Raw genomic sequence first — 27,854 nt, 5'->3', positions numbered from 1 at the left:
ACTGATAGGTCTTTCTGTTTCCTTGTTCTGCACTCCCTTTTCTTCTATGCTTTGCAACGGTTTGAATTCTGAGGACCACTTGAGACTATTTTAATCTTGATTTTCTTGGGGAAGGTGATCTACAAATAACAAAAGGGCCCACGATTTGAGAAGATCCGATTCCAAACTGCTGCTCTCTCTTTGCCTGGGATTAGCCGCTTACGGTAATGGGCCTCCAAGGACCACGAATGATTCATGGCACCTTTACTCCGGGGATTAGGGAAATGCCACTTCTCTTCTTAGCCACTTCCATGATGGGGCTTTGCACCTCTCAATATGAGCGCCCTGGTGCTGATCTTCATTCCTGACTTATGGTGACCCGAAGGCAAACCTGTTGGGAGTTTCCTTGGCAAGATGTGTCCAGAGATCTGTCCATTGCCGTCCTCTGAGGCCGAGAGAGTGTGACTTGCCCAAGGTCTCCCAGTGGGCTTCATGGCCAAACTGGGAATCGAACTAGAGTCGTAGTACAACGCTCAAACCACTACACCACATTTGCTTCCTGAGAGATTTTAGGGCGCTACCCAAATTTAACACTCTCCTGCCATGTCTGCATCCTATGCTATCTTTGGATCTGCAGTTTTGGAGGCACTGGAACTGAGATGTCTAAATATCCCTCCAGCAAACTTCAAGTCCTAGGATGCCATGGCTGCTAAAGCAGGTCCATAGTTCTTTAACTGCATACTGTGGAAGAGCCCTGGATCAATGAAGAAAATCCTCCTTTCCGTGGGATAAACAGAGCGCTGGAGCCCTTAAGAGGGAGCCCTTCTTTGCTACGGATGCCATTACGGAAGAGGAGGCTAATGAGGCTAAAAGGCCACAGAGCAATGACCCAGAGGAAACTTACTTCGTCCAAGAGACTTTCTCCTACAACATGCAAGGCCTTCTCAGGAAAAGAGGAGACATGTCCCTGTGAGCATCCCAGCATCTCAATTCCATTGAAATGGCTTCAAGAACCGATTCTTGGAAGGCGCAAGACAATACCTCCCTGGCTTATCCCGGGTTCCTTGGCGTCAGCAGGCCTGGCGCAGACAAGGAGGACCGTGTGGGTCAAGGGTTCGAGGACTCAGAAAACCCTGGCCTAGGTCAATGCTATCCCAAAGCTCAAACCCTCCCATCCATGACAGTCCCCCTTTCTTCCCTCCCATGTTCTATCTTGTTGCTGTGTGCCTTCGAGTTGTTTCCGACTAATGGCGACCCTAAGGCAAAACCTATTACGGGGTTTTCTTGGCAGGATTGGTTCAGAGAGGTTTGCCATTACCCCTGAGGCTGAGAGAGTGTGACTTGACCAATGCCACCCAGTGGGTTTCCAAGCTGGGAATCAAACCCTGGACTCAAGAGCTGTAGTCCAACACTCAAACCTTCTTAAAAACATTGTATAGAGAACCAAGTTGTTGACTTGAGTAAAGACGAGTTTGCAAAAGGCACAGTGTAAAGAGCAAAGACAAGTTTGCAAAAGACACAGTGTGGTTTTTGAATAGGTCAGTGATGAAAATCTGCGAACAAGGTTGGATGGGCATCATATATGGTCCCTGTACCATTTTGGCAGCCCCTGCTTCCCCTTTCTTACTTATGAACCTGGTGTTTGTGTGCAAGATCACACTCATTTTACACTTGTTGGCATTAAGACACTTAGCCAGAGGCAAGCCTTCGGCGTCTCTCTCCGCCAAAATTGCTTTCATGGAGAGTTTTCCAGTTCTGTCGCTGGCACAAACGTGGGCAGACCCCAACACATGTGCAAAGTCTTGCCAGAGGAACCGGCCTTTCGCTCTGGCAACAGCGGTGCCAGAAACAGAAGAAAGAAAGGGAAGCCATAGAGAAATAGAAAAGTTAAAGCAGACCCCGATGGAACAACTTTGCCTCTGAAGGTTGTAGTGGCGGCGGAAGCAGCGGTCGCGGTGGCGGCGGCGGCAACGGAACTACAGCCAAAATGAAAAGCGAAAATAAACAGAATGGCTTCTGCTGTCCTTTGAAGCAAGAGGATGTTTCAAGGAGGGAAGGAGAGGTTTGGGGTTTTGTGTTTTGTATAAACAGAGAGTGCGTTCTGTGTAAGCAAAGTAGCCAAGGGCTGGGTTGCGGTCTTAAGGCGCTGGGATGGAAGATGGCAAAGAGAGGCTGGTATGGCATGGGGCATCCCCTGCATCAAAGAAACAATGGCTTTAAAAATGGGATTTTGGGAATGTGCAACACTACAAAAAGAAAGGACTTCCAAAAGATAATAAACCCAAGAGGCTGCCAAGCCACAAAGAACATCCAAGGAGGGGCCCAATTTATTGAAGAAATGAGATTTTCCTGTCGGAAATGTGCATTGCTTGAGTCCCTTGAAGAAAGACGGACAAAGAAAACTACCTCATAGAGACAGAAAAACCCAAAGACCCCAAAGGATCACATCAGGGCAGGCTGAGCATTTTTGCAAGTCACACCGGTCCATGTTATTCCCTTAACCCTGGTTAGTTTTATAAGCTATGAATTGCACAACCAACATCCAACCTGTGTGGCGTTTTAAAATGGTGGTTTGTTCCCCTCCTGCCCCTTTTCCTCAGCTCTCGTTTTTGGGTGGGAGCCGCTGGGAAAAGAGGGAAGGCACCCTAACAAACCATGGTTTTAAACAAGCTAGAGTTTGTCAGCGAACAAACCATGCTTTCAGAATGGGGTTTTGAGGTTGGTTTGCAAACGACAACGAGAAAAACGTCCAAAAACATCCCACTGTGGCTGGTTCATGGCACACGAAAACATGAAAACAAACGACGTTTTGGTAAATGTGACTCTTCGGCAAGGAAGAAACCTATTTGCTACAAAGCAAATGTACTCACTGGATAGCCTTCTGTTTTCTTCTGGCACCACTTCAGCAGCGCGTTCCTCTTCGACCCGCCATACTCCCTCGCCAAGGCAGCCAAGGGGTCTTTCCTCTCCACGCTAAAACCGGGCAGAGGAGGGGCGGGAAAGAGAACGGATTTGGGTAAGGCTGGTTTTGTTGCCCACCATTTTCAGCAACCCACCCAAAGGGTCCTGGGAGCAAAATACTGGCCCCTGGGTGTAGACAAGACAACAATGTGCAAAGAGGATGCAAAATGCTCAGAAACCTATCCCTGTCCCTGCATCCCAAATATGTACGGTGTGGACCCACTTTCCCGCAAGTTACCTGAGTTTGCTGGGGGGTCTCAAGCCGCTGGGGGTGGAAGTCAGCATCCTGCCTGCAAACGCCATGGCGGGGGGCTTGCTGAGAGACTCCAGCGAAGGGCTCTTGCGGAGGAAGGGGTCCGGCTTCAGGTCTTCCTCGCCTCTCCCTTTCAGCAAGTCTGCGGTGGGATAAGGGGCAGAAAGGAGAAACATTAAGGCTATGATCCCCAAAGCCAAACAAGGGTGCCCAAGATGGACCAGTTATTATTGTTAGTATCATATCACTGATATTATATTTATTTACATCCCAGGCTTTCCCCAGAACTGGGACCAGTTCCTTGCGGTGCAAAGACCTAGCCGTGTCAGTCTGCAGAAACAGTATGTAGAGAGATCTTGTAGCCCCTTTGAAATCCGCTGAAAGAAAGAAGTTGGCAGCATGAGCTTTCGTAGTCTGTATCTGAGGAAGCAGACTTAAGTAGGCCCCCAAATGCATCTCAGGAAATAGACTCAAGTCTACGAATGCTCATGCTGCCAACTTCTCTTTCTTTCTTTCTTTCTTTCTTTCTTTCTTTCTTTCTTTCTCTCTCTAAGTCTCAAAGGTGCGACAAGATCTCTCTGCATACAGTTTCTTGCAGGAGCCTTTTAAGAATTCCCTGCAAACTCCCCTTTTCATAATTAAAGCTCATATTTTTGTCATGCCAGTGCACCCAATGTGTCACTATGCACCTTCCCTTTTTGAGGTGTGTTATGTGTGTGAGTGTGCCTTTTTTCTTAGTCTAGGTGTTGGAAATTGCTCCTCTATATCCATCCATCTATTGCTTCTATCTGTATGGCCACCTGTCTGTCCATTCGTCATGCATGTATCCCATGCATCCATCCATCCATCCATCCATCCATCCATCCATCCATCTATCTATCATCTATCTATCTATCCCTATTTAGCTACCCACCGATCCATCCATCACATCTGTGTATCTATCTACCTATCCATCCATCACATCTGTCTATCTATCTACCTATCCATCCATCACATCTTTCTGTCTATCCATCCATTCATCTCATCTACTGCAGTGGTTCTCAACCTTTCGGCCTCCTGATGTTTTGGACTTTAATTCCCAGAAGTCCCAGTCGGTATGCTCATTGTTCAGGAATTCTGGGAGTTGAAGTCTCAAAACTCTAGAGGACCAAAGGTTGAGAATTCTATTGCATCTTTATCCCTCTCCATTCATCCATGCATCCCTCCATCCACTCTTGCTCTGTCCATCTATCTATTCCTCCTGTCTTATCTAGCTACCCATGGGTTAGACTTTGACTACCTACGCATAAAGGTAACCCCTAAATAGTAATGGAAGCATCCGCAAAGTTATCAAAAGGGCTAAGCAAAGTTAGCAAGAGCCTGCTCTTGTCTTCCCGTAAACAGGCCTTCTTCCCCTGAGAGATCTCTGGGCCAGATCCATGCAGGATATTTACTCCAAGGCTGTCAGAGACTCTTGCGGTTTCTCTCCCTCTTGCATTTTGCTCTTCTTGTAAAAGACTTTATCCATCTGCTCCATTAAGGTAATGGACAGTAAATGCCTCTCCTTTTAGCTCTTCTTCCCAATGCAGCCTTGAAAAACACCCCATCACCGCTTTCCCATTCCTAGCACACCTTTGCACTTCAAAATCCAAAGGTAAGCTGAAGTATCTCAGCCGACAGATTTGGCTGTCTAACTAGAGATGCGGGAGAGCCTTGCTTCAGATGATTTACTATCACCGTTTACCAAGATTTGCACAAACAAAACCAGCCAAGCCGTCTTTTGGCAAGTGGCTTGGCTGCTGGGAAATAAAAAATGAGGCTTTTAACGGGCGAAGGCTGCGGTTTTTAAAAAATCAATGTGTTTTTCTAAAATTGCTTTTCAATTCCATGGGCCCAGATCCAGCCATGTACTTCGGGAACTAACTGGAGCAAAACCTTTCCTCTCCTCTCATTGCAGCAATATCTAGTACTAGATGGTTTCTGGCCCCCAAAATCAGGCTTCGGGGGAACATCGAGGAAAGGACTGCAAAGGAGGGTTGCAATGTTGGAGGAAATCAGGGCAGAGACAGTAAGAACTCCTTGTAGGGAGAGCTTCCACCCCAATATCTGTTTTCTCTCTCTGCTCCCTTGGGTTTTGGATTTGGGAGAAGGTCATCATTCAACTCAAAGAAATACATATAATTTTGAAAGGAGAGGAAGGAAACTTTGCCCAGCCCAAATATGAAAGCCACCTGAAATGCTGGGTTGCTTAAGGGTGCATCTGAACTCCAGAGTTATAGCAGTTTGAATCCACTTTACCTTAGCTCAACCATCCATCCAAGTGGAAACCCAAGTGGAAGGGTCTTAGGGAACTAGGTAAGAGTCTCAAGTGAGAGCAGAGAAGAGCTTTCTGGCGGAGAAGGCTAAGCCCTTCCCAAACTACAACTTCCATGGGATGCTGCCATGGCATCTGAAGTGGGACCAAACCCGCCATAACCTTTTTAGGACGGATGTGCCCTGAAAGAGATGGACCGGCAGCCATCTGACTCAACCAGAGACAGCCTCCTTGTCTGTTAATTCGAGACATGAAACTCAAATGCCTTTGGACAAGGCAAAGAGACGTCTCTTAGATTCTGGAAGAATCCCCCTGAGCCACGGTTGTTCCTTTCCACCAAGCCGACAGGCCCTGAGTGCGAAAAGCGCAGTGGCGGAACGGAGGAGGAGGGGACCCCCTCCTCCAACCTACAGCTAGATGACTAACATCCTCCAAGACGAGTGGAAGAGAGAGGATGGTATATTGAGGAAGGAAGTGGCGGCATACAGAAAACGCTCTTCAGCGTGGCATCATAAAAAAGCCTTTGTCCGCCTCAACAATGGTGGTGACGAATCCAACAAGAGCGGGGACTCCCAAAGATTTGGTTGGAGGCAACAATAGGCAGGAAAGGGCAAAGATGCCCAGGGGTGAGGCGGGTGGATACAGACTTGGCACGTCCGAAAAGACACGCTTGCTAAATGGGGACGGCAAGGAAAAAATGATTTTCATAGGTGAGGGAGACTGGACGACCCACATGTCTGGGATGCACTGCAAGCCGAAAGAAGCCCCATGTTCACGCCACTGGTAGTTTGATATTAGATTTCTAAGGGCTGGGAAGGAAAGAGCTTCTCCAGACCCTGAAGAGATGCTGTCCAACAAAGCGGAGCAAAACGGACAGCCTTGGGTCTCACTTGGTAAAAGAGCCATCGCTTTCACCTGGAACCATGAGGATGCATCTGCACTGTAGGAATAATGGCACCCCTTGAACTGCCCTGGCTCCATCCTCCAGAATCCTGGGATTTGTAGTTTGACTAGGCAGCAGCAGCCTTTGGCAGAGGAGGTGAAAGACCTTGTCAAAAGAGAGATCTTGCAGCACCTTTGAGACTAACTGAAAGAAAGAAGTTGGTAGTCTATTTTCTCAGATGCATTTAGTGGAGTGGAAACCCAAATGCATCAAGTAGTCTTAAGTCTAGGAAAGCTCATGCTGCCAACTTCTTTCTTTCTCTTAGTCTCAAAGGTGCTACAAGATCTCTCTTCATTCTGATTCCACAGACTAGCACGGCTATTATATCTCTGAACTTATAGGTTATCATTACTGTCGCTTCTGTTATGTGTTGCATTTGGCCACAACTTACCTGTTAGCGGGAGTTCTGGCAGTTCGGAGGGTTTGGCGAAGGTTTTCCCAGAAGGCTTGGAGCTGAAGGTCGAATGTCTCTGCAATGATAAAACGGGGGAGAAGAGACCTTTTAGAAAACCGAAAGGGAACAGGCCACCGACATGGCAAGAAAATGTAAACCTTATCCATCCGTTGGGCATTCAAATCCTACCTTTTCCTCCAATAAACAAAAGGCAGCATACATATGTTTTGTATGTTTTTAATTGCGTTGCTCTTTTAGTTTGTATCTTTTGTCCCAATTTTGGAGAAAAGCAGGATATAAATATAAGACGCTGAGGAGGAGAGGAAGATTTCCCAGCATCGCAATATGACTTAATTCACCAGGAATTTACTGCCTCGAAACGACATGCGTCTCAAAAACGACAACAAAGGGTTGGGTATTTATTTTATCTGTTTCCACATCTGTTTTATCCATCTAAGGTGCTGGATCATAGCTCCCAGAATCCCCCATCCGAACGGGCTGCTTTTGGCCCAGCTTGGTCCCTCCTTCATCTCCTTCTTTCTCACACTCCCTCGCTCCGCAGCTGTTTGTTTTATTAGCCCTCTTGAAGGGGGGGCAAAAGGTGGGGTGGGAGAAAGCGATTAAAACGGGATTTGATGGTTATTATTATTTTTTAACGGATCCCACATCCTTTGCTAAATTCCGGCTGAGTCAAAGGCGCTTCGACCCCCTTTGGCCGGCGGCTTTGATCTGCCGACATATTGGACGTCTCCAGGAAAAGAAACAAACAGATGCTTTTCCAAAACCCTCCCAAGTCAGGCAGAACCCAGCGGTTGTTGGGATGTGATTCCAAGCCCTTCCGTAAAACAAGACTCCCCGCCGCGTGCGATGCCTCCTCCCCACCCGAACCACAATGGATCCCGGCTTCTGCGAAGGAAGGGAGGACAGAAGGAGGGTCGCTTTCGGTTTCCGGTACCTGGATGGGTGAGACGGCAGCGGCGGGCGCCGTCCGGGTCGGGATGCCACTCAGGGGACTCCGGGCTGCTTTGTGGACTGGGATGCTCTGCCCGCCTCCGGTGCCTGAGATTCAGGGAAAGAAGCAAAACCTAGGTCAATTTATCGGTCAGTTTATGCAACAAAATGAAGGATGCTTCGCTTGGGGGAATGCACAAACCCAACCATTGTGGTTGTTATGTGCCTTCAAAGATATTTCTGATTTACAACGACCAGATCGTGTTTGCTATGGCCTGCCATTGAAGCTGGGAGTGCAACTTGCCCACAACTACCTGGAGGGTTTCCGTGACCAAGTGAGGATTCGAACCCGGATCAGACAGAGTCCTGGTTCAATGCTCAAGCAACACTGCCCAACGCTGCCTCCTTCAAGTCAACTCCGACTCAGGGTTACCCATTTCCGAGGGTTTTCCAGGCAAGATTTAGCAAGAGGCTTTCTTCCAAGGTTGAGAGAGTGGGCTGGGCCCAGGGTCAACCATGGCAGGGTTTTGAACCCTGGCCTCTCAGAGGCCCAGTCCAACACTCAGGCCAATGTACTACACCAACCCACCCAAAGCCTCAGCAACCCTTCTTCACATTGTGTGTGTGTGTGTGTGTATATATATATATATATATATATATATATACACACACATACACATTTCCTGTTTGGAACGAAGTTTCAGTTCCCCGGCCAAACCTCAGAAGACTAACAATGGTTTCAGAAGACTCAGATGTGCTGTTTTAGGGAAGAGGAGGTTCCCCCATCATGAAATTGTTGTTATGGAAGCCGCCTTGGGTCCCGGCCTGGGAGAAAAGCAGCATATAAATGAAAGAAAGAAAAAAAGCCCATATAAACAGGTACGCCAGAGTGATGTGACAACCGTACCAGTTGTCCCTATCAGCTCTGGATGCTGCCTGTTTCACTCTTTGGCAGCGCAGGGCACCATGTTGGTGGGGCAGTAATCCCACAACGTGTTTTGATTTGAACCTCCAAAGCACTGCAACACCCATTGCTACTGCTGGTGCCCATTGCCGGGTGATGAACCAACGGGGAAACTGGGTTTACCGTGGCACCGGCTAAACCTCTTTGCATCCGCCCGATTGTCTCGGATGGAGCAAGAGGCAGGTACCCAAACAAGCTACTACACTCCTAAGCAGGTGCCCAGAAACATCACTACCATTGTTACGTCCCTGGATATGAAAAGCAAGGCCAAAAAGGAACAGACAGTTTTTAAAAAGGCATTTTGTAGACGTAGGGAGATGTGGGGCTGGCATTCCTATCCTGTGGAAATTCGGGATTACCTGGGCAGCCCAAGTCGAAGGACTTGATCAGGGATTTGACGGTGGCCAGGGACTCTGGCGGTGTCGGCGAAGCGCGGTTTACCGAGACGCCTTGCCAGCGCTTGGCGGCGTCTCCCTCGGTGGAGTTGGTCACCTCGGCGGATGGCCTGGAGGAGGAAGCAAAATCAGACAAGACGACGTTACATTTCTTCATCTCAACCCTCAGCGTCAGGCTTTTCATAGCTTTTCTTTGGAGTGTGCTTTCAAGAGACTCATCAGAGAGGAATGCAAGTTACCTTGAACTGTTTTCACACCTCTCCGAACGTGGTGGCACACGTCTCAGTTTGAAAACTGTACCAAGACGCCGACACAACATACGTTGTTGCGTGCCTTCAGTTCGTCTCCAACTTACAGCGACCCTCTAAGGAGACCCTATAACCGTGTTTTCCTAGTCCAGAGACTACAGCTCTGGGGAGCAGGGTTCAAATCCCCACTCAGCCCTGGAAACCCAATGAAGCCATGATAGGAGTTGCAATGAGTCAGAACTGACTTGAAGGCACACAGCAACCACAGCTTTAATAACATCAAGAGGCAGACGTCTTTGCAAAAACGCTTCTAGTTGAGTGGCAAGCGGGCGTTTGCGGTCAGAACGCTGGACATGGAGCCCAGAGACCTGAATGCAAATTCACTACTGTGCAATGATGCCAAAGAGATAGTCTTTCGGTGTATCCTACCTCTTGTGAGCATGGAGGGATGGGAAAGGCGAAGGAATCATGCACACCCTTATCCTGAGTAGCTTGGAGAAAGGCTGGAATAAGATTTTAAGTAACGTTTTCCTCTTCTGTATTCTGAGCCTGTTTTCTATCTCTCGTGGCATGGGTTAGATGAGATGACCCTTGGGATCCCCTGCCAACTCCTAGGATTAGGAGGAACTACCTGGCTGTATGCAAGAGGGGTTTTGACAGTGGCCAATTCGCCTTCTTCAGAGAAGGAGAGATGCTGGTTGGGCATTTTTCAGGGTGCTTTTACAAGGCCCCTTGCTACAACCTGCTGCAAGACATGGAACGGAAAAGGCGTGCATTTCCCTTTAGCAGAAGAAAGTGCTTTTACAAACCACAGCCCTGCCACCTGTGAAAGACAGGAGTCCCCAGAGACAGATGGGCAGAGAAAGGAGAGCCAGATGCGGGTCTGAATGCACTTTCCTTTCCCCCCTTCCCAGCCTGCATTGAGAGAAAGGGAGAAAAACAGACCCATTCTGTGTCTCCTTTTGTTCTCCCTCCAGCTGCCCGGCTCTGGATGGACTATTAATAGGAACTCCCAAGTCATCTTTGGATCATGGAGGGGGGCATTTTCCCTTTTGGCAAGGGGGGCTTCTCTCTGTCTGACATCCACAAGGACTCAGGAAAGGGCAGGCTGGACAACAAACACAAGGCTTGCCTCTGAACACGTGCCTTGCCTTGCCCTTGCCAACTTGCTTGGCTTTTGTGCCAAGGGGGGACAAAAAGAGGAGACGGAAAGGGACAGAGGAGGACCCCGGAGTCCAACAGAGGCCTGAAAATAGCTCTTTCATTTCCGTCCCTTCCAATCCGAGGGAGCAAAAAAGAGGCAGATTGCGCCAAATTGTTTTGGAGGAGATATATATATCATTTCTATCTTTTTCAAACAATCATCCCAAATTTTCGTTTCTGCGCATGCTTCCAGACATGCCATCACTTTTCCATTGAACGCGGAGCAGCCCCGTAGTTGGGATAGATTTGGACGGTGCAAAGAGGCCAAAGAGAGGATGGGTTTTATGGACAAGGGAGGGGAGGTGGATGGGTTTCCTAATCCATGAATTCACCCGCCTGAGAATGTATTTGACTGAAGTATATATATTGCATCAAAATGTTTGATTTTGCATCAAAGAAGGTGTGGTGACAGGTGGGCTCAGAGCCTTCGGGTGGAAGGTGCAAAGAGAAGGAAGGAAGGTGAAAGAAAGAAAAGGAAAGGAAAGGAAAGGAAAGGAAGGAAGGAAGGAAGGAAGGAAGGAAGGAAGGAAGGAAAAAGAAGAAGGGAGGGAGGGAGTCTCCTTCTTTGGAGGTTTTTAAACAGAGGCTGGATGGCCATCTGTCAGGGGTGGCTTGGATTATGTCTTCCTACATGGCAGAATGGGGTTTGACTGGATGACCTTTTGGGGTCTCTTCCAACACTAGGATTCTATGATGCTAAACAATCTTTGCAAGCTGGCTTTGCACAACAGGGTTGGAGTAAACATACTTTAAATTCAGAATTTAAAAGGCACGGAGGAAGCATTTGCTTCCATCAAAACCTCCTCCTCACCTCGTCCCAAAACGGAAACCCTACTGAGGTCCCAGTACCGTTTTCAGAAAGGCATGGAGTCTTTCCTTGCCCATGCTGAAACGTGTCACAAAGGTGGGTAAAGAAAGAGGCACTGACCCACCTTAATTGCCAATCACACGTTTATTTGTACAGCTCCGTTCGACACAACGTTCCCCCATACACACAAATTCACACACAAACAAGTGCCACCGAGGCTGCTGCAAGGAGCTTCGCAGGCTTGTAGCGTGGATATGGCAGCGCGGAGGGTATCGAAACGGCAGGGCGATGTCGCACGCCTGGTAACCCCCGTGCCCCTTTGGCCAGGATTGGGCAAAACGTGGCAACGGGGAGAAAAGAATGGCGTGTTTGGTTGCCTGGCTGTGCCAGAGAAGAGATGCTCCTTCATTGCGCATGATCAGTTATGATCCTATACATGGAGCCACTTTGGAAAAGTTCCTCTTCCAGGGGATAACAAGTCCCAGAATCCCCCAAACCAGCATGGCTGACAGTGTTTTATGCAAACTGTAATCAAAAGAATTCATAAAAGTAGTCTTTCTACATTTTGGAACCCCTCTCCAACACTTTGGAGAGAAACAACAACAACCAACCAACCTTGCATTGTGGCTGCAAGTAAAGCATGGAAAAGTTCCTTCTTTGGGATGACTGCTCCCAGGGGATTCTGGGCGCTATCATTCCAAAAAAGAGAGTACTTCTTCCAAGCTGTGTTTGCAGTCTCTTTACAGTTGCATTCCCTTTTCCTGAGGGCAGAGTCTACCTGTGCAAATTTCCAAGCAAAGGTTTCTGCAAAGAAATGCAGAAACGCACCGGTGCAACACACAGGGCTTTTGGGAACAAACCCGGCTTGTCCCATGGACTTCCCCTGAGTACAATGTTCTACAAAATAAACTCATATATATATAACCATCTACTGTCTTGACAATCCTAAAACAACAGCAACAACCCAGGAAATCTCTGTTCAGTGAATCTAAACTAAAGCCCAAAAGGTTAGCAGGAGCTGAAGCAGAGATGCAAATCCTCGGTTACTTCGTCCTCGCATGCAAGGATGAATAATCGCTGTAGTTTCCAGAACAAAATGGATATTGTAAAGCAACTGTATTCAGTTCCCTGCATCCCGACGTTTCTTAGGATGAACTACAACATCCATGAGTCCAGCACAGCTTTGTAAAACAAAACACACAAGCCAAGAAACACATATATGAGGTCCACGCTTTCATCGGCTCTTGCAATTTCAAGGCAATCTTTGCGCCACTCCACCAAACAGTTTGTGCGATTTTGGGTGTGTGTTGGGGAAAGGATCCGGGGCCAATAGGCAGAGATGGTGTGTGTGTGTGCTTGCATTTCCATAGTGTATTTCTTGGAACACATGCACCCGCCGTCATCGGCAAATGTCCGCCGTTCTTTTGGCCTCCAGGGAAATAGAAACAAACAACAAGTGGCATTTCCTTGTTTTTTGAAAAAGAAGAAAAATCCACGGTTCCTTCCCAAAAATGATGCTCCAGATGTTTCTGGTCTTGTGCTGTCCTCTTGTGGCAGGTCTCTGTTGGCAGTTTGGAAATGTCCTGGTAGTTTAGTGCCACCCTGCGCCAACAGCGGGAAATACAGCCAGCCAAAAACTCCCTGGCAAATCCTCTCCGCCTGGTGCAAATCCAGAAGGAAAGAGGTATATGGTTGGGAGCACATTCCCCTTGAAACGTTTCAAGTATATGGAATATACTCCACTCCACTTATAGTGGCTTGTTAAAAGCACGATGCATCACCATGAACTAACTCTGGCTCGTTTTCACAGCTTTAGATGATGAAATCCCAGAAGATTAGAGGGCAGGTTTTGGGTTTGGTTTGGTTTTGCAAGGTTAGATCCCAGCCGATTCCTCCTGGGAGAGACGGATTGTTTAAAAAATAACAAGTGCAAAAGTGTTTCTTGCTCAGGTTGAAATTCCAATTGCTTCCCCCCTCTTTCAAGTTGTAGAAGTGTGAATAGAGACGCTGGACGTTCTTCCAGGGCCGGGTTAATTGACCGGGATCAGAGACCTGCAAGAGTCAGAGAAAGAGAGATGGATGTGAAGATGGATTTCATGGGATGCTTGAAGCAGGAGGAGGAGTTTTAAAACCATGACGTCAGCAACGAAGTGAACCTGGGTCTTCCCTATGGCCTCCGGAAGGACGTTTGGGTTCTGGCATGGCTGCTGGGCAAGCGACAAGGAGTACCACCCCACTGGCATCCCTCTGGGACGTCATCTGGTACAGTCCGTACCCCATGCCCTAATGGCACCACTGTTTCAAACTAATACTTTGTATGGGCTTATTTGCCACGTTTCTTTCACAGCAACACTTTCCATCCACGGAAATCGCAGCTGTTCCACTTTGTAGAAAGCTGTCCTACCATGCATGGCGGTCGCATGCGGCTTACTGAAGCAGCGTACAGAAAGTGATGCGGTGTACAGAAAGTGACACTTGTGATGCTCTTATTGTCGGGTCCCACCCACAACAGGAGGAGAATTTGGGATACTGCTGGAGTCCCTCTTCTACCATGATCCACACCATTGCAACTGTTTTCCCCCACATCTGGAACAGCCTCCTTACCCGTGAGGTCAATGTACCGAAGGGGTAACACAAATACACTTGTCCCCCCCTCCCTGGGCTCCGCTTCGCTTCGGAGCCAGTGTGAAAACGAGAGCATAGCGGACTCCGGAAGCTCCTGGCAAGATGGGACACAGCTGCAACACATAGGCATGGAAGGGGAGGAAGACACATCAGCGGACGAGGACCGACGAGGAGAGAGCTTAGTACACACACAGAGAGCGCAAGCGGAACTCTAGAAGAGAGAAAGGGAGGTTATAAAAACACACACACACGCACATGTATCCCACGTGCCAAGGGACGGGAGCAGGTTAGTAGGATCGAGGGGGGTCCGCTAGGCGTGATCGCTTACCTTGAGTTCAGAGGCGCTTTGGAGACTTTGTGGGTTCGGCTTGGCCAGCTGCTCCGGAAACATAAAGAAGACTTGCCTGTCTGTGTTTTGTGTTCTTGTTTATGAGTATGCATGAAGGCAGAAAGAAAGCAGGGTGCTGTGGATGAGGTCAGGTTGGGAGACGGCTGAAGGATGAGGAGACTGGCACCCATTTAATAGGGCTGGCTCCAGAGGCGAGTCCTGGGACCTTACCCCTGAATGCCTGCCTGCAGTGCTGTGGAAGTTCCCTATCTACTTGGTGGATGTTTGCGGTAAGGCCAGGTTAGCCCCCAGAGCAGTGGTTTTGTCCAAGTGATTTGGACTTCAGCTCCCATAATTCCTGACCATTCCAGGAGCTGAAGTCCAAAACAAATGGAGGACCAAAGATTGAAAACACCCTAAGAAACAGATTATGCCAAACCATCTAAAGTTTGCATCCTTCAGCCATGTCACAGAACCTCGGTTTCCTTGTTACTGGTACAGATGGTGTGATGCATGTAGTAGTTTGAGCATCGGATTTGGGAGATCCAAGTTCAAGTCTCTGCTCAGCTATGAAATGCACCTTGGGCCAGTCCTCTCTTTTGGGGCTGGCCCTAATTCATGGAGTTGCAGTAAGGTAAAGAACGCGGGTAATTTGCTTTCACGAACTTATTTGTGGTTCCACTTTCTCCGTTTTGCGAGACGACAAAGAAGACGGACGCCAAAAACAAAACCCGAGCGAAACCAGCGAAAAAGACAGACAAACGGCGAGGCAGAAACAGGTCGATAATGCAATAACAAACTCCTTAAATGAAAAGGGTGCCCATTGGGATTTACCGGCCTGGCTTATTTTTCTCATCTTGGTAGGGTCACTGTTCCCAAGGGAGAAAAGAGTCGGCTTGTGTCTCCCATTCTGGGAATGGCGGAAATGAACTGGGTTTGAATGGAACCTGATGTTCTGAGTGTCCTCCTTCTCAGCATTTAGGAGAGTGTGCCAACAACACTCTTCCCCATTCTGTGCTGCCAATCCTAATTCAAACCAATGCATCACTATTGTTAATAGTAATTCTAGCTGAGGGATTTGGGGGTAGTGGTGGTAAACCCAGACCCCCAATATTTTTCTCTATCAGGGAAGGTATACTTGAGGCCTTCAATCTCCTGCTGGAAGTAAGATGTGCTGTGGCAGATGCGAACATATCTATATATCAAGGCGCAGCTTGGGGAAAATTCTCTCTTTGTCTCCCTCTCTCTCTTTTTGGATTACAACTCCTAGGACCCTCCAGCCAGCCTTCTGGGAGCCGTAGTCCAAAAAAGGGAATGCTCCTTCCCCATGCTCTGATAATGCCTAGATGTCAAGGCGTCTACTGAGCAGACTTGAGTAAGGAGGGCTGGAAAAGGAGGGCTTATCATATTAGCATCCGGAACGACACGCGGTACAAACAGTGCAGCAAATGTGTGCATTTTGGACATGAGTGGAACAAAACCAGAGAAAGAGGACATGAGGAAAGAAGAGAGAGAGAGAGGCTGATTGAGAGAGAGGGATATGGAGTGCATGCGAGACCAGGGAAGCGAAAAGGTCCATGTGCCTGCCACTTCTGTGCCCGACGTGGGCCTAGTGCCACACCCCAGCCATGCACCCACCTGGTGCTGCCTCCTCGCGCTTCCTCCAGCTCCTTCTGCAGCCGGGCGCTCTTCTCTTCCTCTTCCAGGAGGCGCCGCTTCACAGCCCGCAACTCCTGCTGCGCTTCGCACTTGATGTCGTTCGCCACCACCACGGCCGTCTGCAGGTCGGCTTGGAAGCGACGCCACTCCTCCGTGTCTTCCTACATTTTCAGGTCAGGGAAGGGAGAGGGAAGGGAAGGAAAGAGCAGCGTTTGAAGGCTCGCCTTGAGGCCCTTGGACTTCACGTGGCACTTAAAAAAGTCCATGACCAAGGAGCAAACGGACTCTCTTTTGAGCCACAAGGAGCCGTAGTGAAGTAAGTTTCGACTGCCCTGCCCCTCTGAGACATTTAAACAAATGCTTTTAAATCCAGACTTGGACATTTTGGACGTTCCCTTTCTCTCTCATCACTCACCTTAATCTGTTTATTTAAGGACTTCAGCTGCCTCTCCAAATCTGCCTTTTGATCTTCTAGTTTCAGCAGATTACCTGGGAAGAGCGAAGGTGGGAAGGTTACCTTTTGCTCGGAGATAAAAGCTAGAAAGGGTACGGAGAGGGAAATACAGCGGACTGGCCAGCAGAGACTGATTCCTTGGGGATGGACGGTCTTATTTTGGGGAAGGAAAGTCACTCTCCCTATCCATCTGAAGAAAATCTCCCCTTCTTGTTGCGGATCCCATGCAGGGTTGAAAAACCTAAGCGTCTTACCCAGCTCTGCCCAGACGAGGCAATTTCATATGAAAGGTTAAAAGGTGGTGTTGCCTCCATTTTATTATCAAAGCCAAACGGGTCGACACTTCCCTGCTTCTGCCGAAAGATGGCGGACTTGCATTTCCATAGAAAGCCTGCTGGCTATTCAATGCAGAGATCCCTAATTTGGATTTGGAAATGTGTACCTTTTTTGGACTATCACTCCCAGTGTCCCCAGCCAGCATGGACACGGTTCTTTTTGAGAAGGTGGACGCAAACACCTTCAAATAAAAAAACCTGACCCAAACCAAACGGGCCCAGGATGGAATTTTGGAGATCTGGGTTCCAATTCCCACCGAATCATGAAAACACACTTCATTTAGATTTTGCGGGGTCATTGCCACCCAGTTCAGTCACTCACCCTCCAAGTCCCGAATGATCTGGTTGTCGTGCAGCTTGACCGCTCGGTGTTGCTCCACCTGGTCTTCCAGCTCAAAGATGGTCTCCTTCAGGTTCCTGATCTCCGTCTCATTCTCCGACGTTTTCTCCTGCAGTTTGAGGCCGGTGCGGTTCAGTTGCTCCGACTGCCGGTCGAAGGCCTCCTTCAGCTGCCCTCGTTCTTTCTCAACCTGAGCAGAAAGAAAGGGAAATCCAAAGCAAGAGGGAAAGAACAAGTCTGAGAGAATGGAATGCAAGCTGAATCATGGATGCCCCGAAACAGAAAAGGAGTCTGAATCTGCAATGTAGAAATAATGCAGTTTGGCACCACATCAACAGCCATGGCACCATCCTATAGAATGCAGGATTTGTAGTTTGCTGTGGCATGGAGCTCTCTGACCGAGGAGGCTAAACATCTAACAAAACTACAAATGATAGCATTGGGTTATGGCATAGATTTTCATAGCACTGGGTTGTGGCAATTGCTACTAATTGAACTCAAAGTGCAAAAGGTGTTTGCGCTGAATTAACTCAGCAAGGGGAGAGAGTGACTTGGAGACCTCTCATCCATAGGGTGAACAACACCAAATCCCCTATTACCCCCCTCCACCTCCATTTGGCAGCATGGGGGGCCCTTCCCATGGGCCTCTCCCTGACTAGAGGGCCCTTTCCGAGCCCAGCAAAAGCAAAGGTTAATTACAGGCTCCGGTTACGAGTCTAAGATCTGACAAGAACGTTCGCTCATACAAGAAGTGTACAAACACCTGGAGTCTGTGGGAAACCGAGCTGCTAATGAACTTCATCTGTGCAGGACGGAAAAGGCCCCGAAGGGTCCGATCAGGGAAGAGGAAACGCAAGGGCTGGAACTATCCAGAAAGGGACCGGAGGCGGAAAGCATCCAAACCCCAAAGACTTCAGTGGCTGTGGGTTGGGGAGAAGGCGGAAGCATAGCCCCCAATTGCCCTGATTTTGCACAGACTTCGCTCTACCCCAGTGGGTCCCAAACTTTTGTCCTTCAGACGTTTTGGACTTCCACGCCCAGAATTCCCAACTGTTGACCAAGCTGGCTGGGGCTTCCAAGAGATGAAGTCCACAATACCTGGAGGACCAAAGTTTGGGAATCACTTGCTCTACCCCATGCCTTGCATTCCAGATCAGTGGCTCATGGGGTTGTCTGGGTGGTTGACCTCAGCCCAGAAGAAAAGCGGAGCTGTTGTGTTGGACCAGACCAGAGGGCCAGCATTCTGTTCATAGAGTGACCAACCCAGTAGGAAACCCACTGGTAGGAGATGAATGCAACTAGCTTTGGTCCCAACACCAGGTACAATGACAGTAAAACTGGAGGCGCCACTAATCCCTTCCTCCCCAGGCCTTTACCTTGGCTAGCTGACTTTGCACAGCCTTCACTTCGCTGTGAGCCTTCAGCAATTCCCGCTTGAGCTCTGTGCAGGCTAGCTCCAGCCGGTCCTTCTCCGCCCGAACCCCTTTCAACATCTCCTGGACATCTGAGTCACCGGCAGCATGACCCATGGCATCTAAGGCAGCCGCTTTCTGCTTCTCGCTCTCCAGCTGGGACCGAAGTGAGCCATTCTCAATCTTAAGGCCTTCCAGGGAGACCTTGCACTCCTCCAGGGTCTTGGCCAGGGTGGTGTTGCTGTGCCGCTCGGCTTCCAGGAGGATGCCCAGGCGCTCCTTCTCCTCCCGCAGGCTCCCGGCGGCCGCGTAGGATTCTTGGTGTTCCCTCTCCAGACTCCTGAGGCTGCTGGTCAGTTGCTGCTGGATATTGAGCATCTTCTCCCGCTCAAAACGGGCCTTCTGCTCCAACTCGGCGCATCTCTGCTCCAGATCGTGGACCTTGACTTTGCTCTCATCGTTTTTCGGTCGCTCCTGAAGGCGAGCGGCGAGTTTCTCATTCTCTTGGCTCAGCTGCTCAGCTCTTTCCCGGTGCTGATGGAAGGAGCTCTCCAGAAGGGCCTTCTCCTCCGCCAGCTTCTCGTTCTCGGCCGTCAGCTCCTGGACCACCTGCTGCTGGTCTGAGAGCTCCTGAAGGGTGGCCTGGAGCTCCTCGGCCGTGCAGTGATGGTTCTCCTCCATCCGCTGGATCCTCTCCGTCAGCGAGGCCACCGAGAGGTCGCTGACATTGTTGGGGGAGCTCCCTGAGGTGGACCCCCGGGAAGTCTTGAACGGAGGGTCGCTGGGTGATGAGGCTGCCCGTGAGGGGACATCCATGATGTGCTCAAAGTCTGAAGCGTCGGGTGACAGGGAAGCTTTGGTCACGTCGCTGCTGGACGAGCCTGAGGTCCGGAAGGGCGGCCCATTGGGACATGGGTGATTGCCGCCAGCTCCATCCGCTGAGGGTTGCACGGGGCTCCCAAAACTCGATTCCTGCGTGGTTGGAGTCGGAAGGCTGCTGTCCCCACCACTGCTACTGAGTGTGTCCATCAATGGGGAGTTCTCCAAATGAGCCAGTTTCTCTTTCAGCAACCGGTTCTCCTCCCCCAGGGTCAAGAGCTCCCGCTGGAACGTCCGGTTCTTCTCCCGCAGAGCCCGGATCAAGGGCTCGGCCTCGGCCGGTATCCCGCTCTGTTCTGGCGAACCCGCGAGAAGCTCCCCGTTTGCCGGCTCCTTCTCCTGCCGCTTCTTCAGCTCGTTCCGCAGCTTGGAAATCTCCGAGTCCTTTGTCTTGGCTTCGGCCAGAAGCTCCTTGACCTGGGTCTCCAGGACCGCCTTGTCCCCAGCTTCGGCCTCATTCTTGAGCTTGAGGACGGGTCGCGAGTGCTTGGTTGGCGTGGGTGCCCCGGATGACGTGGGGCTGGGCTGGGCCTTCCTAGGCCTCAGGACCGCCTTTTCCCTGGCCACGGAGGTTGGCAGCTCTCGGGGAGCCGGGATGCCGGTTCGTTTCGATGACAAGATGGAACCTTTGGAGGGAGAAAGAAAATGAGGAGAAAGGCAAGTTAAACACTATTGGGAATATCCATTCATTAATTTACCTGGACCTTGGGAAAAGATCTTTCTTTAAGAATGGTGCATTGAGAATAGTACAACAGAGAGGTTCAACATCAACCTGTGGTTGACCAGAATCAAATGCAAAAACTTCCCGTGCATGTAAATGCAAAACCTCCGTTTCTCACGGAGGCTGGAGAAGTTACTTTTTTGGAACAATTATCCAGCAGCCATTCCACCCGACCAAGGAACCTTTCCACATTTGTAACTTGTGTCTCTGGGTTTCTTCTTCCCTCCTCATCCCCTTGGGAATGATCTTTAAAGCTATCGGCGGATGGTAGGTCAAGATAAGACTGCCTCAGGAGAAGGAAGCTGTACCTAGCCATTGAGCCAACTAGCCATCCCTTCCTTGTTCTCAATTAATTGAATGCCCAACCTGACCGGTGGCTATTGCCACCTCTTGTGGCAGCCATTCACATAGCGCTTAAGTTGGCAGATGTGGAAAATGCCACTCAGGCCCTGGCACAATTGTGTATGCGTGTGTGTGGCAGTGGAGGAGGAGGCAATGACAAAGAAAAACCGAAAAGAAAGGCATGCCTCTCTCCCCCCATCACAACACAGAAGAGGGTTGTGAGGAAAAGGATCTTTTGCATCCAGGAAAACACAGTGCGGTGTTGTGCTACAAACATCCTCGAAAGGTCTTAAGACAAAGAGTGTAGTGTGTGGGTTTTTTTCTCTCCCTCTGGTTGTTGTTGGTGGAAGATAGCATGCCTTCTCTCTGGACAAGCCTCAAAGCAGCCCACGCACACAGAAACACACAAAACAGACACAAACCCTGGGGTGCAGCTGGCAAAACTGGGAAGCCGGGTCCAGAGGCGTTAAGTTTTTCTACTCCCCAACGCTTCTTCCCAGTCCAGCGCTGCCAAAAAATCATGGGATCATTCAACAGGTGAATAAAAATAGAGGAGAGGAATCGAACAGCACAGACTAACAGATACCTATTTAAGCATGAGCTTCCTTGGATAGAGAGAGAAACCGGGATGTTTTAAAAGCGGCGGAGAAAGCGGGACGGCAGAGGATTCATCTGCCAAATGGGGAGAGCTGGAGGGCATGCAATAGCTGTCCCATGTGCAATTGCAAATACTGGGATATATTCTTTGGAAAGAATTAGCAAGGGACGGAAAGCCCCCAGTTTCGCATTTTCTACCCCGAGAGGCTGCGTTTGATTCGAGGCGCTGAGATGTGGCGGCATCTCACCTGCAAAGCAAGCGCACAACTGCACACAGGCACATGCCAGGTCCCAAGAAGGAGTCAGAAATGCATTGCTTCCTGGAGGGAAACCCTGAAACCAGCCTGCTCAGAGCATGCTCGGGGCAAAGGCAAATCTTTCCAGCGCAAGGGCGTTGTTGAGCTTCCAAAACAAAAGCTGCGTTTCAGGGGACCGTTCCCTTCCCGATGACCTTCAGAGATGGAGCAAACAGCCTCCTCCGTCCCTGTTGCTCATGGAAAGAGTGGCAGACGCGGCGGAATGCGTGGCCAAGCCGTGACCCGCACTCGCTGCAAAGGGCCGGCAACTGTGAGCAAAGTTTCTTCCCTCTCTCTCCCACCTATCCTCCCCCCAAAAAATGCTTTTTGGGTTGTGTGTGTCTTGTTTTTAAGGTCCCAGGTGTTTGGAGAAAACCCAGCTTTCTCGAAAACAAAACCCTGGGACTGAAAAATAAAACATAACCAAACAAATAGCCAAAAAGAAGACTTGAAGGCGGCACACAACAATGCAATAAAGCTTGGGCTTGGAAGCACTTTTCAAGGCAAGAAGAGATGCTTTTGAAATGGGACCCTGTCCCCCCACGATACCAATTTTGAACAACTTGTTGTAGTGTGCGCTGTGTTAGTAACTTGTTACTTCTCTGCCCCGGAGTGAAATCTCATGCTGTCTGTTCGAGGAAGTCTTGCCTTTTTACGGAGGGTTTCTGGAAGTCTCCATGGAGCCGAGCCGAATGACTAATTTATTGAGGGCTGACAGCCGAACAAAAGATGCTATGCATTCGCAGAACCCCCTGCAAACTCTTTGGAACGGCGGAGTCTGAATGATGGATGGGTTTTGCATTTCTTCCCTACCCCCCACTGGTGCCCGGGGATGATGGGTCTCTTGAGCAGGCCAGAAAGGGAACCGAGGAAGAAAAGAGACGGAGAAGGGAAACAAAGGGAAGGATGGAAGGAGGAGTGGGGGAATGAAAGAAGAAGCCAGAGAAGAGGTAATAGGATTTAGCAAAGGCACTTTAGCAGTTTCTTTAGCACCACACGGTTATACATTTGAATCCCACTTTAATGGCCATAAGTCCATCCTGGTTTCTCTCTCTACTTTCCCATTTTACCCTCACTTTGCTACAATCTGAGTTCCACATGCAAAACTGTTTCCTGTCGACTTATGGGGACCCCATTGATTTTGCAGGGTTTTCCTAAGCCAGGAATCCTCAGCGGTGGTTTTGCAAGTGCCTTCCTCCGAAACAGATCCTGGAGTGCCTGGGCTTCATTGACGGACCTGCAGGGCTTGGGGCAGAATCCGATCCCAGAATCCGTTTGAAAAAGTAATGCCCAGGAGTGCATCTCTGTTGGGGCATCCCCATATAAGAAAAGAATAAAGAATGGGTGCCACTTCTCTACCATCCTCTACCACGCAGGGTCATATTTCCTAATCGCGCCGGCACCATCTTTCGAAGAATTGCGCCGCCAGGTGTCCCCCGGACTTTGCACAAGACGGACTCACAAACACACGCCAGCCGCCCCGGTTGCCCCGGAGCGAGGCTTGTTTGCAGAAGGATTAGTCACAGGGGCAACACCCGAGTCAGGCGGCTAATCTTTCCGCCTTGGGCCTACCTTTCTCTCCTGGCAGGTACAGCAAAACAGCTCAAAGGCCGGGAGAGCCTTCCTTTTTGGACTGCAGCTCCCATCGTCCCCAGATCACCTTCACCCTAAAAATGTCTTTTGCACACATACTCATCCTACTTCAGTCCTCTCTGGCTGACTTATGGTGGCCCTGTGAATTTAGGCAAGTTGACCGAAGTCAGTACTTTCATTTGGGACTTAGGTAGATCATGCCCAACTTCCCGGTTGTCTAGCTTTTGTGCCGTGAATTTTGACCGTCCCTCCTTGCCATTTTGAAAACTTGGCAACACCACACAACACCGTCGTCCTAAATGCATCCAAAGAAGCAGACTGAAGTCTACGAAAGCTGATGCTGCCAACTTCTTTCTTTCAGTGGGTCTCAAAGGTGCTACAAACAAGATCTCTCTGCATACTGATCCTGCAGACTAACACAGCTATATCTTTGAATCCTAACACTGCCCTTGGCTTGCCTGCATCCGTTTTGGAGATGCACCCAAAACAAGGCCTTGCTCAGAGCAGCAACAGGGACACTCCTCTAAAAGAGGGTGCCATTATAGCAATAGCAGCTTCATCTATATCTTTATTGATATATTATATAATTATTGATATATTATCATTTTCCTGAAAATCCACTGGGTGACTTTGGGCATGCCACACTCTCTCAGCCTCATAGGAGGGCAATGGCAAACCCGCTCTTAAGAAACGAGCCAAGAAAACCCTGCAATAGGTTCGCCTTAGGATTGCTGTAAGTCGGAAACAACTTGTGGGCACACAACAAACACACACGCGATCGGAAAGGACGTTTTTCCAGGGATGTAAAGAGCAAAGTGTGCCTTGGGCTTTAATTTCAGAGAAAGGGGGAAGCCTATTTCAACGACGACGAACGTTGCCCTCTCCATCCCAGGTGACCTTCAAAGGAGGTCTTTTGACGGGCGCTTGCGTCCGTCCGTCAAGTGGAAAGATCCAATCGGGCGCTGCCAAAAAGCGGCGTTTTCCTCCCTCCACTTCCCTATTCATCAATATTCATTAATGACCTTAATGCAAAGTTTGGCCGGAAGGGACTCACTGGGAACAAGGAATCGATACTGGTGTTCCTCTGGGCTAGGACAACGAAGGAACAAGTTTGCATATACAAATGGAAAGGGCGAGAGTCAACGTGGTGTTTGAGCACCGGACAAGGATGCCGAGAGACCAGGGTTCGAATCCCAGTTGGGGGTCCCAACTTTGGGATTCTGTGAGCCCTGGTGCCATTGCTTATTCAGGAGCTCCTTGCCGACGGGTGCGTGGATAATCATTAATCTCCCGGCACAAAAGGAACCCGCCTTCTCAACAGCCAGGAAGAAACTTTGCCTCCAACCAAGCGGGGCTAATGCTTTTCTTTCCCATGGTGAAACAAACCCTGGGCAATGCCAACACAGGGCCTTAGGTTCCCGGAAAGGGTGCCAGCCACACCGGGGTTGCAAAGAAAGCATGGAGTTGGGATGTTTACAGTGTGACTTTAAAGACAATTGCGACGTCTATGGATTTTAATTTTAAAACAAGATTAAGTTAAAAGTCTTGCTTTACAAAAGCCTTTTTAAATGAATTAAATATCTATACATGGCAAGCACAAATGCCTAGACAAGTGTTTTCTCTAGGAACCTCTGGGTTCTCCAGCACATCTCTATGGAAAACCCGGGGCTCTCACTCTGCGTTGGTGAATTTTTCACTAGGATCTCCTTGGCAGGCCAGATCTGAGCAAGGCTTTCTGTTTGCAGGGTTCCTTGGAAATCCCCGTTCTGATCCAGCACTTTTATTCAGCTGTTGAGATGATGTATGGGTCTGCCAACATTGCAAACCAAACAGACTCGGCTGTTTGAAAAGTCTATGGGAGAGTCAATTGAATAAACACCTCGTCCGGTGTCTCTTTGTGTCCACCACAAGGCCTCCACCATCTTCCCCAGGTTTCATTGTGTGTGTCTTGTGTGCCTTCAAGGCGTCTCCGACTAAGGCTGACCCTAAGGCAAACCTATCACCGGGTTTTCTTGGCCAGATTGGTCCAGAGGAGGTTTGCCAATGCTTTCCCCCGAGGCGGAGAGAATGTGACTTATTGCCCAAGGTGACCAAACCAGGTCTCCAGAGTCGTAGCCCAACACTCAAACCACTAGGCCACACTTTCATTTTATAGTGTTCTGTTATGCCCCAAGACAAGCAATTGGGAATGTCTTTTCGGTTTGTTTTATACATTTGTGGTTTCGCTTTAGTTTTTAAATCCATCCGGTTCAGAAGAATGCCTTTCCCTCTGCTTCATCCTATTTCTTTGAAGTTCCTCCCAATGATGCTATCCGTCCCTTTTAACTTTTGCCTAAAGTGAAGGTTTGGGGCCTTGTAGATAAAAGCCGGGCGAATTATGGGCGATTCTTATCTGCTGGGGGATTGCTGTCACTCCCATGAAGTTTCACTGGATGGAGAAGTCGGAGTCGCTCTCTCGCTCATGCGCACACAAGCCCCGTGGGCTACCAAAACCACCCTCCGGGCCACATTCCTTCCCTGGGTGGATTATTCACCTTTTTTTATGGCACCCTCCCTAAAGGAAGAATCTCTTACCTGTGCCTTGGCCCTCGCCTGGGTCTCACCAAGAAAGGTGATGCAATGGGGCTCCTGCGTGTCTATGCGCCTTTGCGCAGATCCACACACGTAGCCATCTTGGCTGTACAGCAAAGTTAGTCATCCAAAACCCACCAAACACAAACAAAACCCACCAAACGCATCTGAGGAAGTAAGAGTTACGTCTACGAAAGCTCCTGCTGCCAACTTCTTTCTTGCTCAGTCAGTCTCAAAGGTGCTGCAACATCTCTCTACGTATTGATTCTACAGACAAACACGGCTATATCTTTGAATGCTACCACAAAAACAGTGAGGCCAAAATGCACATTGGTTTCGAAAGCTTGCCCCATGTGCATTTTGGTTGGCGCCATAAAGGTACCACTGTTTTGTGGATTTGGGATGATGCGGTATGTGCCTTCAAGGCACTTGGCGACTTAAGCATTTCGGAGGGTTTTCTTAGGCAAGGAATGCTCCAAGGTGGCTTTGCCAGCTCCTTCCCCTGAAATATCACCTACAGTGGCATATGTTGGCAGTCTTTGCCATTGGTATTCGTTGGCAGTCTTTGCCATTGCTTCCTTTGAAATATTTCCCGCAGCGCCTGGTGGTATTCATTGGTGGCCTCCCCTCCAAGGACTAAGCAGGGATTGACCCTGCTTAGCTTCCAAGATCAGCGGGATCTGGCATCTTTGGGGCATTTAGTTGTGTACCTTTGAGTTGCCTGTCCATTTATGGTGACCCCAATGGATTTTGGAGGGTTCTCTATGGCAAGGAACACTCCAAGGTGGTTTTGCCAGCTCTTTCCTCTTACTGCTTGTGGCACCTGGGATTCACTGGCAGTCTTTGCAATTGTTTCCTTTGAAATATTGGTGGCCTCCCCTCCAAGGACGAACCAGGACTGACTCTGCTTAGTTTCCAAGATCGAATCTGGTGCCTTTGAGATATTTAGGACCAGTCATTCCCAAACAGGTGTTTCAGACTCCAACTCCCAGGTGCCCTATCCAACTGGGTGTCTGGGAGCTGAAGTTCAAAGTTTGGGAACCACTGGACCAGACACATAAGGTGCGTCGGCAGCCTTTTGCGGGTTTGCAATTTGCCTTTGCAAACCCCCTATGAACAAATCATGCCAAGAAAGGTTCACCTTAGGTGTGCCATAAGTCAGAAATGTCTTGAAGGCAACAACAACAACAACCACAACACTTTCCATAGGAGACAAAACCAGCGGCGGGGAACACACACAGAGACATACAGAAATCCCAAATATGGGTTCTCCATCTCTTCCCACACAAAGTAAGCCTCAGCGCGACCTTGTCCCCCAACTTGGCCCCTCTCCCAATGGGCTACAACTCCTACCATTGCTGGGGAGGATGGGAGTTATAGTCCAACCCGTCAGGAGAGTGGCTGAGTTGCAGGGAGGGAAGGTTGGCCGTAACAACACCGCCTTGCCAAGCCACCTTGGAATGGAAAAAAACAATTATTATTATTATCATTATCATTATTATTCTGTCCTGGCATGCACTTCTCCTCCTCCTCCTCCTCCAAGTCATAACCTTGCAAATTCCATTTGCAACCCTCCTTTCTTTGCAATCTCTTCTAGATAAGGCCGCAACAATAGAGCCACTCTGGGAATGAAAGGTCTCTCTTTTAAAAAACCAGGGAATGGAGTCTTTTTGTCTTTCTGATCTCCTTGTCCCTGTGTCAGAGATAGGAAGCTTTAGTTGGGCTTTGCCACAAAATGTTGCAGCGCAGAAGGGAAACGCAGAGCTCCCCGAGGTTTGCCAACCAACCTCTTTTCCAAGATACACAACTTCATATATTGTTCCCAGCACTTTCGTCCTGCCCTTTATCGCAGGAGGATCTCGGGGTGTTGTTTTCCCCAAACAGGATAATAATAACACCTTCTTAAAAGAATAAATTGCAACCATCAATTGCAAAGCAAAGACCTGTTCCTCCTTTTGCCCGTGGATCCGAAATTTGCGCTTCCCAGGACCTGGCTTGTGGTTTTGGCAAACAGCGCAACCGACCGAAAACATCCCCACATTAAATACGTATATAATTTGAACAAGGTTTTAAAAACACGCTCAACATCAAAACCACTTTGAAAAGCAAAGGTTCAAACCGCTTAAGAAACCAGAACTGGAAACCACAGACATGTCGACTTGGACTACATTAGTCTCAATCCTCAAATGGTTTTAAGATAGAGAAAAGATAGATTTTGGTCAAACATTAGAAGGAATTACTTAATGGTAAGAGCAACAGATCTGAATGCAGTCAGCCCTCGATATCCACAGACTCTGCACCCACAGATTC

The 27,854-nt window shown here is 49.1% G+C and overlaps 1 protein-coding gene across 4 annotated transcripts in view; it reads right to left on the bottom strand.

Annotated features, from left to right (window-relative positions):
- SPECC1 (sperm antigen with calponin homology and coiled-coil domains 1) overlaps positions 1-27,854 on the bottom strand; it is a 58,070-nt gene that overhangs the window by 9,148 nt on the left and 21,068 nt on the right. For all 4 annotated transcript variants that reach the window (XM_089484095.1, XM_089484096.1, XM_089484094.1 and 1 more), the window contains 9 exons: positions 18,510-20,050; positions 17,116-17,323; positions 16,420-16,493; positions 15,984-16,165; positions 9,098-9,243; positions 7,779-7,882; positions 6,821-6,899; positions 3,179-3,335; positions 2,850-2,952 (listed from right to left, as the gene is read on the bottom strand). In XM_089484095.1, coding sequence (XP_089340221.1) covers positions 2,850-2,952; positions 3,179-3,335; positions 6,821-6,899; positions 7,779-7,882; positions 9,098-9,243; positions 15,984-16,165; positions 16,420-16,493; positions 17,116-17,323; positions 18,510-20,050 — 2,594 coding nt within the window. The remainder of the gene's footprint in view (positions 1-2,849; positions 2,953-3,178; positions 3,336-6,820; positions 6,900-7,778; positions 7,883-9,097; positions 9,244-15,983; positions 16,166-16,419; positions 16,494-17,115; positions 17,324-18,509; positions 20,051-27,854) is intronic.

Source organism: Sceloporus occidentalis, unplaced genomic scaffold (assembly GCF_023333645.1).
Source record: "Sceloporus occidentalis isolate IW3139 unplaced genomic scaffold, rSceOcc1.0.p SCAF_21, whole genome shotgun sequence".
Taxonomy (NCBI): Eukaryota; Metazoa; Chordata; class Lepidosauria; order Squamata; family Phrynosomatidae; genus Sceloporus; species Sceloporus occidentalis.
The sequence above is the reverse complement of the archived record's forward strand: the minus strand, read 5'-3'. Positions and strand labels throughout refer to the sequence as shown.